This window comes from Poecilia reticulata, chromosome 9 (assembly GCF_904066995.2).
Source record: "Poecilia reticulata chromosome 9, P_reticulata-male-v2, whole genome shotgun sequence".
NCBI classification, from domain to species: Eukaryota; Metazoa; Chordata; class Actinopteri; order Cyprinodontiformes; family Poeciliidae; genus Poecilia; species Poecilia reticulata.
The window spans coordinates 16706192-16724235 of NC_088838.1; the positions used below are offsets into that span (position 1 = coordinate 16706192).

At 39.8% G+C, this 18044-nt stretch overlaps 2 protein-coding genes across 5 annotated transcripts; one reads left to right on the forward strand and one right to left on the reverse strand.

The window, feature by feature from the left end:
- The first annotated feature begins 1533 nt into the window (after window positions 1–1533).
- poc5 (POC5 centriolar protein homolog (Chlamydomonas)) lies at window positions 1534–11276 on the forward strand. The gene is made up of 13 exons (XM_008418859.2): window positions 1534–1679; window positions 3007–3084; window positions 3443–3560; window positions 4178–4240; window positions 4372–4565; window positions 5841–6017; window positions 6302–6406; window positions 7400–7579; window positions 7965–8148; window positions 9356–9489; window positions 10053–10154; window positions 10766–10936; window positions 11036–11276. The coding sequence occupies exons 2-13, from the start codon at window positions 3007–3009 to the stop codon at window positions 11168–11170; spliced, it is 1641 nt and encodes a 546-aa protein (XP_008417081.1). The 5' UTR covers window positions 1534–1679; the 3' UTR covers window positions 11171–11276.
- ankdd1b (ankyrin repeat and death domain containing 1B) lies at window positions 9740–18032 on the reverse strand. Of its 4 annotated transcripts, XM_008418862.3 has the most exons (15): window positions 17240–18032; window positions 16754–16854; window positions 16526–16624; window positions 16341–16439; window positions 16088–16192; window positions 15248–15349; window positions 14998–15096; window positions 14598–14696; window positions 14382–14480; window positions 14164–14262; window positions 13554–13652; window positions 13278–13373; window positions 12689–12890; window positions 11777–11908; window positions 9740–11697 (listed from the first exon to the last, which is right to left on the reverse strand). In XM_008418862.3, exons 1-15 carry the CDS (start codon window positions 17400–17402, stop codon window positions 11645–11647), a joined length of 1647 nt encoding a protein of 548 aa, XP_008417084.1. In that variant the 5' UTR covers window positions 17403–18032; the 3' UTR covers window positions 9740–11644. The 4 variants fall into 4 exon arrangements, with proteins under 4 accessions (XP_008417084.1, XP_008417083.1, XP_008417082.1 ...); XM_008418861.3 differs by having other exon boundaries at window positions 9740–11908; window positions 14164–14259; XM_008418860.3 differs by having other exon boundaries at window positions 9740–11908.
- Window positions 18033–18044: the final 12 nt, after the last annotated feature.

An 18044-nucleotide genomic window follows, 5' to 3' on the forward strand; every position in this document is an offset into this window, starting at 1 on the left:
GTATCAATTTATGCAGCGCTATTATATTATAGACAAACATCTCTTCCCGCTCAGAGGAAACCACTGCGCATGTCTGGAGCTCCGCGTGCGAGTAAAGGTGGAGGCGATGGGTGACAACAGACACTAAGTCACGTTATTGCTCGGATTTTACGGCGCCACCTTAAGTCCCTGAACGTCACATTTTAACGGAAGAAAAGAGCAACGCGACTTGGATGTAACGAGTAACGCGACACTTTTGTAGAAATGTAGTGAAGTAGAAAGTACAGATACTTACTGTAAAATGTAGTGGAGTAAAAGTAGAAAGTCCCCATTATTAAATCTACTTAAGTAAAGTACAGATACACGAAAACTGTACTTAAGTACAGTAACGAAGTACTTGTACTTCGTTACTTCCCACCACTGCTTTCCAGCCCTGCATTCAGTAACTTAGCAAACATGAGCCATAAAAAACACTGAGGCAAAAAGCCTAAATGTTTTTATTCTCCTGTCATTTTTAGCCGCAAACATTTAATTAAAAATATCTACAGATATGTGTTTCTGTCTCTGCCTCCCTCTGACTCTCTGCAACCTGGTGTTCCTGCATGGATTCATGGATTTACAACAGACACTACAGTAATTTACAGGATCAGAATGTGAACTAAATATAAAAAGTATGTTTTTATCATACAGAATGAGAATTTAAACAACTTCATTTTCAGATGTATACATTATTATACATCTCAACTCTACATCAGCGCTGCTGATTTTACATGTCGCTATATCTTATGGTTTATGCAGCGCTATTATATAACTGACGATTAGACAGACATCTTCTCCCGCTCAGAGGAAACCACTGCACATGTCGGGAGCTTCACGTGCGAGTAAAGTTGGAGGGATAGGTGACAACAGACACTAAGTCACGTTATTGCTTGGATTTTACGGCACCACCTTAAGACACTGAACTTCACATTTTAACGGGAAAAAAAGCTCAATGCGACTTGGATGTAACGAGTAACGCGACACTTTAGTAGAAATGTAGTGAAGTAAAAAGTACAGATACTTACTGTAAAATGTAGTGGAGTAAAAGTATAAAGTACCCATTATTAAATCTACTTAAGTAAAGTACAGATACACGAAAATTGTACTTAAGTACAGTAACAAAGTACATGTACTTCGTTACTTCCCACCACTGAATTTGTGGATGTAAATCTGACATCAACAACAACAAAAAGTGTTTATAAATGGGGGCTGAACATAAATACATGGACATTTTTTCAGATTTTTATTTGAAAACAAAAGGGGGGAAGAAAGGAAACCGCGTGTAACGTTGTTTCCTTTTCACAATTAATTACATTGTTTTGGTCTATCAAATGAAATCTGCCAAAAATACATTTGTATTTGAGGCTATTGTGTGATAGCTGTTATTAATCAGTACCCGAAAGACTGTGCTACCGTACAATCTTTATTCTGGACCTTTTTTTAGTAAACACTTCACGTTAACTGAACAAGTCCCCTTTAAACGTAGCAGAAGCTGGCGTTCTTCCGCTTATGGTTGCCCTGGAAATAATTCAACCAACCAGAGCCGAGATTGCGGGAGTTGTAGAAGCATAAGCCAATCACTGACGCTGTTGTTTGGGAGTCTGTTTATTTGAAACGGCAAAGCAAAGCACTTTACAACTGACGACTCGTTTGAGATCACGGTAGAGGTTTTTATTTGTGTTAAATCTTTAATGAAACAGGAAGAGATTCCCGACCAAACGTTCTAGCATTATTAGCTAAACTTGTTTTGTAGAAGCTACAGAATTGTGCTTTATGCAGATTTAACATTAGCTAATTCTCCTATTTATCTAAACTACAAACCTGCTTTAAATCTCATGATTCAGGCTTTTTGTTCTGGCTTCTTCTGTCTTACAGTGAATATTTCAGCTGGCATTCCTTTTGATTTTGTATCAAAACACTTGACTGGAAGTTATTTAGCCTTTTTGTAAACACCTAAATTGGGTATCTGGCCTCTCAGCAAACTATACAAAACAGAGAAACGTCCACGGTCACGATTTAATAATGAAAACGAGAGTTGAAGTTATATGTGAAAAACTATGTACACTCCTACACCGTAGGATCTTATGGTTGCGACTTTCTCTCCTAAGATTGTTATCAAATTCACTCCCTTAACTGTTGATCAAGGAGCTTGACCACCTCTATGAAACAGGAACAAGTCAATCTGCTTTAATCTTAGAGAAGCAATTGTTTCTACCTATCAATCCGGGATGGGTTATGGGTTCATTTCTTAACTAGATGTACATCATTCAAAAGTTAGAAACATTATATGTTGATAACGAGTGGGCTTTCTGGAAAATGTACCCCAATTTCAGACTACCAAGATTTAAAGGCACAAAAAAACAAGGAGTTCCATCGGTTCACACTGTCCTCCTTGGAAAAATAAAAATCAATCTTAGACTCTACAAACTTTAATTAGTATGCTAAATGTTAAAGTTTACAACATAAATAGTGTTGCCCGGTTTGTTTGGAAGAGATTCAAGTACAAAGCCAAGCAACAAGACTGGTTTGGAGAGTTGCATCTGTATATCATGAATCACCTGGTTTTCAGGTCACTGTCACTTTAGGAAAAAAATAAGGCCAAGTCAGAAATGATTGACCAAACTGCACAGCTCTCTGTTTGGCACTAATAATTCTTGACCAACGGGTCATGCACAGTAGTGGAGGAGTGATGCTTTGGGCTTCTTTGTTCGTGGGACAGTGACAGTCTGGGTTTTATCTTCAAGAAGCTGCTTAGAAACCAGATAGAGACCTGATTATGTCTTACTTCGTCTGGCCTTGGAATAAAAAAAATGGGGGATTTATTTTTATTTATTAAGTTAGGACCTTTACTTTGTCATGAGACTGCCTTTTATTATGGCATGGGTGTGAAAAAATATAAAAATGTATCATCTATTTTTACCAGTCAATAACTCGTAATGTTTTCCTAAGTACTAAAATTGTCATTATTGTTTGTTTATTTTTACCTAGATGTCGTCAGAGGATGAAGACATTCCTGTTCTCCCCAAAGACTCAGACCGAGGCAGCTCTGTGTCTTCTGATCTTCAGGTTGATTAAAAGAATCCTTTGCTGTAGCTGAAAATGCAAGCTAATCTAGAGGCATGCTTTGTGCAATTTCTATTTAGTCCATGCCTCATGTTTGAAATAGGACTCTATAGTCTACCACCCCTGAAACAGGCATTGTTAGATGTAAAACTAAGGCTAATTTCTTCAAAGGTTTTTTTTTTTTCCCACAATTTGGAATAAACAAATGGATTACTATTTTTAGATCACATAGTTTTTGTTTAGATTTCATGTTCAAGAAGCTGCTTTTTCACCCAGTCTAATGTTCTTTATGTGCAGCAAATAATTTGGTCCTCCATACGTCACATAGACATTTGTTTGTTTGTGTGTTTTTAATCAACAGGATGAGTATGAGGAGCTCTTCCGCTATGCTGTTGTCGCCCCCAAAGATGACCCGCTTTCTGTCGGTCAAGGTCAAAGTTCCGAGAGAACGGATAAACCAAGCGGACAGAACCTGCACGGTAGGATCTGTCTGAGGAAAATGTTCATATACACCCATTTTCCTTCAGTTTTTCTAGAAGAAGCTAAGCATCTAATGATTAGGTTTCAAAAAGGGTTTCCCATCTCAACCTATGGCAACGGTATGTTTTTGTGCACTCTGCATTTTCAGCTTCCAGTTCACTGTAACAGAATAGATATTGGTGTCTCACGTCACTTTCTGAGTCTTTCTGTATAATAACCCGTCTTAAACAGTCAATCAGCCCCCCCTCCCCTGCTCCCCTGCAGCATCTCTCATTGAAGGTTTAGTGCTCTAACTTTCACTGAGCCACGCACGGCGATGCAGAGAGCAGACAGGCTGATAAGTAATGATCTCCTGGAACTCTGCCCACTCTGATCTTTAGAGTGCAGGCTTTTTCGTTTCTCGTTGCAGAATTTAATTAAGACATTGATATAAATGCATTCTTGGACGGAGAGAGCCGTGCTCATCTTATTCAGCACTCTTGCCGTCACTTATTCTGTTCTTAAACTGCCTTCTGTTTTTAGAATTCCACTTTCACAATGAAATAGTTTTAATATTGATTTTTGTGTGTGTGTTCAATGAACAGTAAATTTTGATCCTTTGTGAACCATTTCCCAGATCCTGAAGCAGATGAGAGGCAATCCATCAGAAGTGTAAGATTGTCACAGGCCTCTTGTCAGAGTAAGCTGAAAGAAAAAAAAAAAAGCATAAAATGTTGCGGTACTTTTTTTTTTTTGCGATGAGAATTTGCTTACAGTTTTTCTTTACGTCTGTAGATGCGTATTCTCAGTGTCTGTAATTTCTTCCTCCAGCTGAGAGGATAGCAGGTCCGTCGTCACACAAGACTTCAGTGCGCTCCAATGCGCCATCAGTGGATTTTCAGGCAGCATCCAAAACATCAGACAACCAGAAGTCCCAGGAGTATGCTTTCACTGAGATGTTTATCTCCGAAGAGAATCTGAGCAAAATGGAAAACATTCTGGATACGTGGAGCAACAACCTCAAGGTTAGTTTAGTTCCTCTTCCATGGAAGTTTTTTCAAATAGTCCATCAGTCTGTTTGCTTTAGCTAAAATATTTTGTTGTGTGGCTATGGCTCAATTGTTATTGCTTTGGTTCAAGTGTGTAGCGAGGGATCAGTTTGAGTGAAGCTGACAGTTGACCAGAGACTTGAACATTTTTTGCACAATGTTAGCCTAACACTTTGTGATGTATTCTAACATTGGCAATCTGGTGTGAAAGTTTTAGTGGGGGAGGCAGGGCTGGACAATAAATCAGTAGCACTATATGTCCCGATAGACACATGATCAAAATCAATAGATGCATTTAATAGAATGTTCAATCATTTGACTGATCTCCGATCCAGGACTGAACAGCGTTCTGGGGGATGTTGGCAAGAAATGTGTGGATTCCTGCTCTGAAAGAGAAAGTCACTGAAATCAGTTTCAGAGCTTTACGAAAACTGGAGATTGGAAATTTGTCTCAAAAGTCTCGTGATGCATTTCAAATTCTGTTATTAGAATGATGACATTGTTATCTCCATCAAAAATTGTATAATAAATTGCTATTTTATTTATATGTAATATAAACTGAGGGCTAGTCAGGACAAAATAACTAATTTTAAAACTCCGGATATTTAAATGTTATTGTATTTAGTGTATATTTAGCCAGCATTAAATCTTTACTAAAAGGGTGGGGGGAAAAAATGAAAGCGAACAATCCCTCTCTTAGCTTATGAAGGGACCGAGTCTTAATGACACTTTCCAGAAAAGGGTGACAGCTCCTTTCTTCTGTGAAATGGTGACCTTTTAACTATACAAGTGTCTGCTGGTGAAAGTACTTTAGATGAGGTGGATATGTTCACCCTGCCCTTTTCCTCAGCTGTTGTACAGCTCATTCATGGAGAGCATGTGACAACCAATCAGCTGCTAATCAGTGCTGAGAAAAGGCACAGAGAACCAGCTCTATTCTGATCTTGTGATCCATTAAATGAGGTTTTAGAAAGGCTCTTTTTATGGCCCAGTAGTAAAATGCTTTCTATTTTACTTTCACACTTCAAACCGATGAAGGCTTTGTTTGTCCGTGTTTAGGTGAAATCACATTATTGGTATTTATCAAGAAAGGCAGCGTGAGTTTGTGATTGTGTTGAGCGAAAAAAAAAAAAAAAAAATTCCTCAAGTTAAAGGAGAACTCCGTATGTTTCGGTATATTCAACGAACCTCGGCCCCATAAAGGAATCTGAAAACCTTCTGTTAACTGACCGCCGTTTGTTTCCTGTTCAGTCAAACGTGCTAACCGAGCTCCAGAAGTGGAAGTATGCCTTCATGGAGCGGCACAGGATGGAGATGAAGAAGGAGGCGGAAAAGCATGCAGTCCAAATGGCTGGCCTGAAGTCAGAGCTCAATACGCTGAAAGGGCTGCTGCGCACCTACGAGACGTCCAACCAGAGAAAGGATGAGGTATCTGTGTCGATCGGCTTCCTTTACGTGACGACTCGTGACCGAAAACAACAAAACACACTTCACTTCAGTAATGATGCATTTTATTGCACCAAGATTCTAATTTTTTATTTTTTGTGACACATTTTCCCAAACTGGAGCAATCATCTTTTAATCTTCTGTTTCCTTCATCCTCTTTTTATTAATTCATTAACCCGATCGGCATGGTCATAACGAAGAAGATGAGGAACGTACCGTGACCTTTTTAGACTTGCACGCTTATAGTGTGACGCGTCTTCTTGCAGGTGATCAGGAATCTGAGCCTGGTGTTGGAGAGGCAAAAAGAGAAGCAGGAAAAGATGAAAACCTTGACACAGTGGAGACTCCAGCATGCTGAGGCTAAAGAAGAGGTGTGCATTCCTATAAGCTTGAAACTTACCTGCTTTGAGACTGAAGGGATTCTTCTAGTTGAAATCCCCCCCTCAACACACACCCTTGATGACATTATTTTTCCTAAATTGTTTTGTGGATAAAGTTGTATACACAGCTCTCCTTCTCTCTCCAGCCGTTTACTGTTTGATAATAGTCAATAAGAGCTTCTAGCGCAACAAAATTCTTAAAAAAACGCTAATAAATTTTAGTGGATACCAATCTTAGAGAATGAACTATATTATTTATTCTCTGGAAAGAATTTGAATCAAAATTATTATTACAGAATATTTTCTATAAAGCTACATTCAGTGCTTTGCACAAACATTTTTCCGCATTAAAGTAGCAAACTTCAATGTTTTTTATGGATTTTATTGAATTTGTCAAAACACACAACCGTGAAGTGGAAGGAAAATATTACATGGCCGTCAATAACTATTTACTGACATTAAATTAGATGTAGGAGAACGATTTACTACTCAAGTAACTTCAGAAAACAATAAGTTGCACTAGATTTTATTTATAGATTTTAGAGTAAAGGGGACTCGATACAAATGCAGACCATATTGTTTGTATATTTAATGTGATTTGAAAACCCTTTCCAATTTTCCATCCTATCCACAGTTAAACTTTGTGTTTGTCTCTACATGAGAGACTAGTAAAACACACCGAAGTCTGCAGCTATACCAAGATCTAAAGAGTTCAAGCCAAAGAGATACTTTTGCACGACACCGTAACTACCGCTTCTAAATCTTTATGGAAAATTTTTATCGTCTCAGTTAGCTATTTGCTCAGCAGTGACGCAGTAACTTTAAACATCCTTAATCTGCATTGAACAAACGTACTATTTTTCTACGCCAGAATCATACCAGACAAATTGCAGCGGAGGAAAATGTCCCCAAGCCGCCCGAGAAGAAATGAAACGTGCAATTATTACCGTGTGAATATTTCATGTAGCTGTGCTCCGCTGGCAGGCTCATGCTGTTAAGGTGGCTCGGCAGCACTACACTTTGCAGCTGAAGAGGAAGGTGTGGCAGGGCTGGCACGGTCTGATCCAAAGGTACTGGAGGAGTAAGGTGGAGCGAGCGTGCCGTTCCAGGGCCGAGGAGGTCTGCTCCCACCTGTCCGCAGAGTACGAGGTCAAGCTGGCAGAGGTAAATAAAATAATGCACTGATTTTGTTTCGCTAAATGTATGGTTGGTCTCAATGTTCTATACAAGATTTTGTCATATGAAGCTAACCAATATTATTCAAGTCCTTCTTTAAATGTATAGCTTAAGATTTATGAGGTCATTTATTAGAAATATATTTGATTTCAGCATCTGAGTGAACAAAACTTACGGCATTTTAAATTGCATAAGTATTTGGAGTGTTAGAGCTTCGTACAGTTGACTTAAATGAAAGAGAAATGGAGCATCAAGAAATGTAAATTAGTGTTGGCAGTGTTGCTGTTTTAACTGAAAGCAACGTCAGGTAATGTTAGCAGGTTTATTAAGGACCTATAATTTCCTTCCGCCTTCACCCGTCTTGTTTCCACAGCAAGCCGAGGCTCTCGAGAAGGCCGAGGCAGAGATTCAGGGGCTACACGTTGAGCGAGAGCGTTATGAAGAGTCTATGAAGAAAGCCTTCATGAGGGGCGTCTGTGCCCTCAACATGGAGGCTCTCAACATGTTCCAGTCCACTGAAACACGAACAGAGCAGCTACCCGCGCAGGAACCACATGGTTTGTAGCAAAATTCCCCTACCTGACATATTTCTAATCAGTAATATGGATCGTCGGAAACGGCACATTCACAGCCAGGCCCAGTCTAGTATTATTTCTAATAAAGTAGAAAAACATCACATGGGGAAAAAACTGAAAAATCAAACCTCAGATTATCCCACGTTTGCGTTTGTGATGGTTGAACGGAGGAAGCTTTTTTTTCGGGCATTACTCCCGATCAACCAGTTAGCGTTTATTGAATTTAGTTTAAATATTTCATTTATTTAAACAACTAGAACTTTAAAAAAAAGCAAAGTTCAAATTAAAAAAGTGCTTCAGTTGCATTTGTTTTAAAATGGATTATCAGAGGCACTAATTCTTGTGCCACCATTGCTTTTGTTAAAAACAATTACTTAATAATGAAGCGTATTTCTACCTCATAAATATTAACAAAAAAACTTTAGATTTTTCTATTTTTTTGTGTGTGCGTGTGTGAAATTATGCTGATGCACATTTATTAACAAGCGTGCTAATAAACGTGGCTCTTGCTAACTCCCACAGCATGCTTTGTTCCAATGCTAACTTTGTGTCTGAGACGTATTGATTAGACACACACATCAACACTGGGAGAAACTTGAGGCCTGCCTCTCCAGCAGTGCAGCTATGTGCTACTGACATTTGAGTGAATAAGACATGAATAACAGCAGGTGTCTACTGTCTCCTCCTGAACTCATTTATTAGATGATATAATTGAGGTATCTATTAGTGGATGTGATTATTGGTACTTTGCAAGGGGAGACTTGATGTGACTACACAATATCACTTTACCTCAGGGACTCAATCCAGAATCTCTATGTTTTCATCCTGTTAGTCCAATATTTCAAACGTTGACACCATGCTGCAACAAAAATGATCAGGATTTACCAAATTAAGCAGCCGTTCTGCTGAAGCGGCTGGAGGAGGGTTTCATTATTATCATCTTGTTGTAGCACGTTCCTTTGCTCATCCATCTGGCCTCGGCTTTAGTGAGTTTTGCTCGCCGTCATCTTACTGTCAGCACAGGCTGCTAATGTGATACTCTGTCCTGATTGTTCATAGTCTTGTCAATGATGTGCCACTTTTGCCAACTGAATAGGCACATAGAATAATTAGGCTGTATTAATCTTACATGGGTGTTTGAATTTTTATGTTTATTTAGCGATAACTTTACCTTCTGTGTTTCTCGTAGATCCTTCGCCTGGCCAGGACGAGCGTGGATCAGCTACGTTGCCTAAGCATCAGCCGTTTCCCTCTACCTCAAAAAGGTTGAGTCCAGTCCATTTTGATCGCTTCGAGCCTATACAAAGGGAAGCTGATGATATGGTGAGAGACTGATAATGTACTGGGCTAGCTTTCTTTTCCTTTTCTCATTTTGTTTACACATTTGTAAGTTTTTGCATTCATGAGTTGGTTTATGTTTTCTTGTTCTTAGATTAGCCAGTGTGCACAAATTTTAACCTCATCTCATGACAATGTGCTTGTCATTTCACTATAGATATTTATTTACACTACAGTCACAAACTTCAGTTATGTGAAATATATGGAGATAAAGCAGTTGGAAACTGAAATGAAAGAAAAGTAATGAGTGTTTTTTAATTTTTTTAATTCTTTTTTACAAATACAAATCTAAAATGATGAGAGCAAAACTGAACTGTTTGACTGGCTTGAAAAAAAATCCACATCACCCATCGCCACAATGTCAGTACATGGTGGTGGCAGCATCATGCTGTGGGTCTGTTTTGTCCACCAGGAATATTGAGGCCCTTTCAGAGCTAGTGGAGCTAATCACAGGGAATTCCTGGAAGATGGCACGTAAAGTTTGTACTAGTTTGTGTTGGTCTTTGACTTTTTTTTTTCTTTATGAGCATGTTCTGTATTTCCAATAGGTTGGCCACAGAGTCTCCACCTCCCAGGAGGAGATGCTTCCGTCCGCCACAGTTTTGCACAGCTCTCTGCCAGCAGGGGGCATCGCGAGCACCCACAAACAGGTTAGTGCCGGAAACATGATTGTGGTCAAGGGAACCTGAGGTTTTAGGGAAATCCACTTTCACATCAGCGTAGAATCAGAGTTCAGTCTGGACAGTATGAAATTTTATGTCAGTGTTTTTCCAGGTCTGGTAAGAATGGAAAAGTGAAATAAGTATTTATATTTCCAGACTTTATTCCCTTTGGCTAAATGTTGTATCCTTTCCTTCTTCATTCTTTGCGTTTTTCTTCTGCCCTTCCTCCTTTGGTTCCTTTCTTTTCCTAACATTCTTCCCTCATTTCTCCATCTTATTTTGTTCTGTCCTCCCTCCTTTCTTTTCTTGTCCTCTTTTTCTTGTGCTTTTCTCTCTCTCTTTCTTTATCATTCTTGCATTCTTTCTTTCTTTGCTTTCTTCAAGTCTCTGTTTTTTCCAGTTCCACATTTAGGGACTGAGCAGTGTAGTACACACACTGAACCATTTTATATTTTAAAATGGCTGTGAAGGACATATGATTAAGCAACTCTAGATAAACTTTCCTGCCAACATTTACTGGCTCTCTCTCTCTCTTTGTTACATCCATAAAAATGCTTTTTTTTTCTTCTAAATGCAGCTGTGTTATCGTGTTCTTTCAGTCTGCTGCTCGGATTTTGACGGCAGGACAACAGAAACCCTCAAAGACCGTGACGGCTCGCATCACTGCACGAGCCGATGTCGGTAAGGTCCCACACGGCGGCCTTCAGGTGATGGGAGTAGCTCCACCAATGAGCTCTGTCGTAGTAGAACGCCATCATCCTATTACACAGGTATGACAGGTGGTGGAGAGCTGCACTTCAAGGTGTACACTAAGTGTAGCCTCCAGCTGTTTGAAGCTGTAAAATGTCTCTCTCTCTCTGTTCTTCCAGCTGACGGTCGGACAGGCCATCGCTTCGAAGTTTCCTCGGCCGTTCCAGCAGAGCCACACGTCCGCTGTGGGCAGAGCGACATCGCGAACACACACCAGCACATGCAGCGTCCACTCGATCAAGGAAGTGGAATGATCACCCCCTGGTGCATTAAATTTAGTGATAGCATTTAATTTATTTTATGCAAAAATCTTCATTTGTCTTTTAAACATTCATGTAAAGTTTGATATCCTACAACAGATTTACCTCTGTGTTGTTGTTTGTTGTTGGGTTTTTTTTAGTTGGCTTTCATTTATGTAAAGGCATAGCAGATAGAGTAGTAGAAATTTCTACTTATTATTTATAGTTTAGGGTTATAAACTGACCTTTACCTCATGTCAGATGTTTGCTTTTAAATTATGCACATCATGAATGTGGATTTTATTGCATAAAATCATTTTTGTGCATCCATTCATGATTTAGAAACAATCTAGCAGCGATGGCTGCTTACTTTCTCAATGCAAAGTCATATTTTACTGATCAGCAGCACGTTGCCATTTTCTAAATAAATGCTTTTACCACTAACTTATTACAGAAATCCATGGTTGATAATTAAGTAGACAAAACTGATCATGAAATGCAGCAACTCTTGCTGGTGTTCTCTGCCTCCGTCCGAATCTTATCTGCAAGACGAAATGACACTTGATTGAACACCATACACAGGCACAGAGCGATGTTTGCATGCATGTTGGTTAAAGGTACCAGCAGCCTTCCTGTTCCCAGTGAGGATGAGTTCCTGGTAGAGTTGCTTGGAAGGATTCGTCTGAGCGAGCTCCTCCCTATGGAGCCAGATCAGCAGCATCCTGTGGCCGTGCTCTCTGTAGCTGTGCTGACCTGGGAGCCAAACAAACACAACGGCGTAGAGTCAGGAAAGCTGGTCGACCCGTCAAGACGTTTTGAAGCGAGAGCTGTGAGTTCAACAGCGAGGTGTTTTGATTACTGGGCTCCTGTGTCGTCTGGCATTTGAGTAAGTAGGAGAAATGAGCATTAATATTCATATGGGCTGAGTTTTATACAGCACTTTCCTAGTCAAGCTATTAACTCGAAACGACTTACCTTAGAACTACATTCACCACTCAAACACACTGATATGCAAATCAGTACTCAACTAGAGCTTAAAATGCCTCGTGTCAAATCCTTTGTTCACCCGTCCATAAATCTGTCAATTTATGCTTTTCTGCCTGTTATCTTTCTACCTTCAGTGCATCTCACTATCAATCCCTTCATCATACATCTAACCTGACTATAACCTTCGGCCTGTTTGATCAATTCATCTGTTGCTTATTCATCTGCCCACATATCCTGGTTTTTTCATCCTTTTATCCAACCAGCCGTCAGTCATTCACTCACTTCCTTACATTCTGAGGGGTTTTTTTTCTGCTCCTTTAAAGTCTGACTTGGAAATATTAAACAAGTATTAGTTTAGAATATTTTCTAATTTTTTTATTTAAAGATTAGCACTCTGGCTATGAGTCTGGAAAACTATGGAATTATGATGTGTAAAAATGCATAGGATTCCTTTTGCAGTCTACGCCCTGTGACTTGAACTTGAACAGTGATTCCATAAAAATTGATTTTAGTTTTTAAAGTCCTGTGTGTTGGTTTTTGCGCCACCTGTCCACTGATCCTCAATAGCAGCCACTTGCTCCTTAGTGAAGGCCCAGTTCTCCGCCAGCCTTTTCCAGTCTCCGGGTTTCAGGAGCTCGTACGCCAGGCGCCAGGCAGCAGAACGGAGCTGCTTGGTTTCGTTCCGGTGGTCAAGTTTAAACGTTAGCGGATGCTCGCTGTGAACGCTTTCATTAAGCTCTGGGTTGGCCTGAAAGGGCAATTAAATCACGTCAGAGGGCTGATAAAGGCCATCGGCCCCTGAAAACACAGCGCTACGGGAAGAGGTTATTGGCAAAGCACCAAAACAAATGATTAGCAATATGAATGTCAGAGCTAAGCATGTCTGCAATCAGTAATGTTAGTGAATCATGCATATCTTTAATTACATTTCTGGTAAATTGCCTGTCAAATTTGTTTTTTTTTTTCACAAGGGATTCTTTAATGTTATTAGAGGAAACGCAGCTAATTGAGGATGTGTTGGTGCCAAATAAATCATTTTGGATGAATTTGAAGCCCTGAAAATGGCATGTAGCTCATATAAACGCTACAACCGCATCAGCTAACATGCATATTTGGATTTTTTTTTTCCCCTCACCTTTCTCCAGCTGTAGTATCTTTCTGCTTTAATGATCATGTCCACAATGATCACCTCGTTTGCTCTGGCTGCCACTCCCAGAGCAGTTTTACCCTGCTACTCCAGATCCAGCACAGAAAAGGAGATTGATAAAGTAAAGTAGAACAACATTAGTTGTGTCATTTTCGACACAATTTTCTTTATTTTGATGTACTTTGCTTGTGCTGTGACATATATGCATTATACGTCAGATTGTCTTGAGGTGATTTTGTGTTGTAACCATGTGTGTATTCTCACTCTGTCCCGGATTTGTAGATCCACACCAGATTTTAGCAGCATTTCCACGACTTCAGTCCTGCCGAGCTCTGCCGAGAGATGCAGCGCGGTCTGGAGTCTCTAACAGGACATGAGGCATCTTATCAGGGTTCATACTTTGTCTGGATAACTCAAGTATTTTCAAGGTCCAGATACAGAAGATTGCATAGAAAATATGTATATAGATATATATTTCACTTCATTCTCCGTTGGCTCAAATAAATGTTGTATATATCAGTGTTATTTTACCTTTTTGTCATTCATTTTATTATTTCAATTCTCTCTCCCTTATTTTTTGCTTCTCCTCGTTTCCCTTCCATTTTTTTAATCCCTTTCTTACTTCCCTTCCTGCTTTAATTTCTTATATTCCTCTTAACCATCTTTAATAACCCGCACTCTTCTGATTTTTTTAAATTTTCTCCTTCTGTCCTTTTCTTTCATCTGTCATTTTCTATTTTCTACTGACTTCCCCACTCCTTCCTTCAAACCTACTACAAAAATTCCCCAAAAGAAGAAAATGATCTCTGCTAATTAATGTGGGAAAGTTTGTGACCTGACGCGCTGCAGTTTCTCTGCGTGAGGTTGATCCTACCTTGTCGGCTACGTTAATGTTGCAGCCTGCTGCTACAAGAGAATGGATAACAGGGATGTGACCGTTCTTCACTGCCAGGTGGAGAGGAGCCTCCAGCTGCTTGGAGCAAACACATTTATTCATATTATCCCCCCAAATAAATAATAATTCAAGGTAAGACACACCAATGATAAGGACGAAGAAAATGTACCGCTCCCAGCTGGCTTGTGTTTCCTCACCTGGTTTTGAACATCTGTATGGGCGTTGTACTCTAAAAGGAGTTGGACAAGAGACGAGTCTCCGCCTTCCGAGACCTGATGGAGAGCGCTGCGTTTGGCCTGCAAAGAACAGGAGTTCGGACTTATTGGCAGGTTTTAGGCAGTTTTGTGAACAGTATAAGTAAATGAATGGCAGCAGAATATGAATCGCTCTTCTAATCTAAGATCAGTCGGTACCACTGTGAGGATGTTGGGGTCACAGCCGGCGTCCAGCAGGGCCAGGACACATTCTTCCTGACTCTTATCTGCCGCCTGGTACAAAGCTGTCTCACCGTCCTGCAACACAGGAGTAAAGATAAAGCAACTAGTTATTTAGTATAATATGCTTTTAAAAACAACCTCGAATCAGAAATTATCCATTGAAGCAAGTCGGACAGGCTATTATGCAATTATGAACCGTGAAATTACATTACAGCCCAGAGGTCAGAGTTCAAGTTGATGCTAGATCACAGTATGTGGTTGCTGTAACACAACCGTGTTTCGTCGGTCTTGATTAAGCCCAAGTAGAACCAACATTCAGCAGTGGATTATCCACAAACACCAAGAAAAGAAGAGAAGGTTTACTCTGATTGTCTACCATATTGACTTCATCCCGAGAATCAAAGCTCTGCAGCAGTAGCTGGACGGCGTCCAAGTGGCCGTTCCTGGCAGCTAAGTGCAGGGGCGTGTCCCCTCTCTGCCAGAAGGAGGGGAGGGAAACAGCAGCACATCAAAGAGGGTTTGACTTTGAGCTTCTTTGCAGGTGTGACACAGAGACACGTATGAACATAAACAGCCTGAGTGATACTAGGAACAAGATGCATCAACATCCTGCAGGTGGCTCAGACCTTGTTGGGCTTCATTGTGGCCATGTTGTACGGCTCCATCAGTATTTTTAACATTTCAATGCTCCCATGTTCTGCTGCGAGTGCAAATGGACGATGTCCTGACTGGAATACAGAGGGGGGAAAAATGCAGGTGAGGACAGCAACACACAATGGATCAAAAAAAAATCCACAACCTTATTTCAAATAACACTGACTGAGGACGATAAGGTAAATCATTCTTTCTGATATGTATTACATTTTTCATATGTTCTGCATAATTCAACTGAGAACAAAAGCTTTTGAAAGTAAAACATGATCACTGCAATCACTTTGCTGCATGAATGTGCACAGCCTGACATTCAATGCAGTTTTTTATCCCTCAGTACTCACTGGTAGGAATCTTTCTCCACAACTTGACTTTTTGATATCTAGCCACTTTTCCCTCCTCCAAATCCCCATTATTATGTGTGACATCACCTTAATGGTATTTATAACTGTCATAAATTCATTCACAGAAACCCCCCAGTTACTTTTCTTAAGATGGAACCACCATGCCTCACTGTGGGTAAGGAGCTCTTTTGATTATGTTCAGTCTTGACTGTGATGATCGTAAAGTTTGCTTGTCTTTGAAGTAAAAGGCTTCCATGTTGCAGTCTTACACATTAGCTAAATTACGCAAATGTTAAGAGAACTAGTAGGACAAATAAATTGCATTTCAGGTTCGTCAGACTCGCTGATGCAGATGTAAATTTAGAAGGACTGAATGCAACTGAACTAAATGATTCTTTGTGTTCCAGATGCACTTTATAAATATGCTGTGTTTCATAATGAGGTAGATCTATTTTCTAATTAAACATATACCTGGTCCTCCTTGTTTAATTCTTTCATCTGCATATCATTGATAATATATTCTACAATTTCAGTGTGATTGTTGATGGCAGCACAGTGCATGATGTTCAGTCCTTCCTGAAGAAGAAGAAAAAATCTGTGAGTAGCTGGTTTTTACAAAATGTACACACCTCACCTTTCTTATTGCTATCCTCGACGTTAAATTAGGTACATGTGTGTATTCTGTGTAAGTCAAAGAATCTCATCATATTCTTTTTTTTTTTACCTCATTTTCAACCTTCTGCTCAGCCCCGGCCTGCACCAGTAATTTCAGGATCTCCAAGCTGCCAAACCAGGCAGCTAGATGAATGGGTGCCATGCCGTACTGCCACAACCAGAACACAAAATTATACTTAGATATGTAACCTATTATTCTTTAAAAAAAAAACCACACATTTCCAAAAATCTCACCTTGTCTTTCTGGTCCACTTTGACCCTGCGCTGCAGAAGGAACTGAGTTGCTTCCTTGTTTTTGCCTGCTACGGCGTAGTGAAGGGCTGTCCTGTTGAGCTGTTTTGCAGTTACAGATCACGTTACCACTTCGCCGTGGAAAGTTTCTGCCAAACGCTTATTCTTGATGATACTTTATTTATGTCCCTCAAAAAAACAAAAAAAAAGACAAGCACTTTTTCTACCCACCACGTTCTTTGCGTTGACGTTCAGACTTTTTCCAAGATGCATCATGGTTTTCACATCATTCCTCTTTGCTGCTTCCATGAGCTGCTTCTCGGTGTCGAGTACTGTTCAACACAACATGGGATTTCACACAAACTGCATGTTATTTTACCACAAACTTGTCAATCAGCAGAAAGTCATCCTGCTCCTTGTCCTTTACTTCAGATGAATATAACTATGTGACGTGTGACAATTTATAAAAGGAAATTTAATGAAAAGGCAAATGTCCGTCTTTGCTGCTTCTATTAAAAGTTAGCCCAGAATCTTTCTGATCAAATCCCCTTATCAACATATGTTTAAGCATCCAGAACACACAATACTACGAAAGCACATCCATGGTCATTTTTTTGAGAGACATTTGATTTAAAATTAAATAAATACTGTTAAGGGCATGTTGCCTCTCACGTCTTTTTATTTTCCAGTTTTTCTGCTTTCTGTCGCAATACTCACACATCTCGCTGGTGTCAAAACTCTCATCATCAGTCTCTCTGTCCGAGTGCTTTCTCGGTCCCCTGAAATTATCCCGTTGCATCCACTTTGAGAGGTCCAGCTTTTCCTTCTTGGGACAATTACCCTTTATCTTCGTCCTCACAGACAAAACCCTTCTCTCCATTTTAACTTAATATGAATAAGTTCTTTGTAAAAGGTCAGGCAAACCGTTTTACTCAGCTTCGCAGTCTGAAGAGAAACAGCAGGACTTTAAATGGAAGCGTTCACTTGTTTTCTAAAGGTTGATCCATGTTTGCTTTCGCTGCTCACACCCACAGAAAGTCAGCTGATAATGTTAAACGTTACCTGCCTCAGCTGTGTATGTGACTAACGGGTGGCAGAACCACAATATTTACCTTTCACTAAAAGACATAACAATGTAATGCTCAGCATTTTGTTGACTTTAGTGCAGGATTTACTCAGATCAACTAAATGCTCGTTTTCATGCTATTTTTAAGGACTGCTATTTCTAATAGCAATAACTTTGGCTTACAACAGACAACACATCCAAATGCAAGCCTACGCTTGCAAATGAGCAGCACTACTGTCTTTTTTTTTTTCTTGTAAAAAAAAAAAACTTTTTGCATCTGTTTTAAAGGCCACATGGAAAGTGATATTTGTAATCCAGGTCCAGGATAAATATGAAGCTCCAAGTCCTGCTCCAGTCCATGACTCGAGAATCTTCCCTCAAGCTCTTAATTGATCTTTACCTCAAAATTCTCTCACACGTGTTCTTATTCCTGTTACTTGAGTACTTTTATCTGCC

Coding starts and splice junctions, on each gene's coding strand:
- poc5 (XM_008418859.2), top strand. CDS start 3,007: ATGTCGTCAGAGGATGAAGACATTCCTGTTCTCCCCAAAGACTCAGAC. Junction 6,018..6,301: donor CCAACCAGAGAAAGGATGAG/GTATCTGTGTCG, acceptor GTCTTCTTGCAG/GTGATCAGGAATCTGAGCCT. Junction 6,407..7,399: donor ATGCTGAGGCTAAAGAAGAG/GTGTGCATTCCT, acceptor CTCCGCTGGCAG/GCTCATGCTGTTAAGGTGGC.
- ankdd1b (XM_008418860.3), bottom strand. CDS start 17,402: ATGGAGAGAAGGGTTTTGTCTGTGAGGACGAAGATAAAGGGTAATTGT. Junction 15,350..16,087: donor AATTAAACAAGGAGGACCAG/GTATATGTTTAA, acceptor TCTGTATTCCAG/TCAGGACATCGTCCATTTGC. Junction 13,653..14,163: donor ACATTAACGTAGCCGACAAG/GTAGGATCAACC, acceptor ATGTCCTGTTAG/AGACTCCAGACCGCGCTGCA.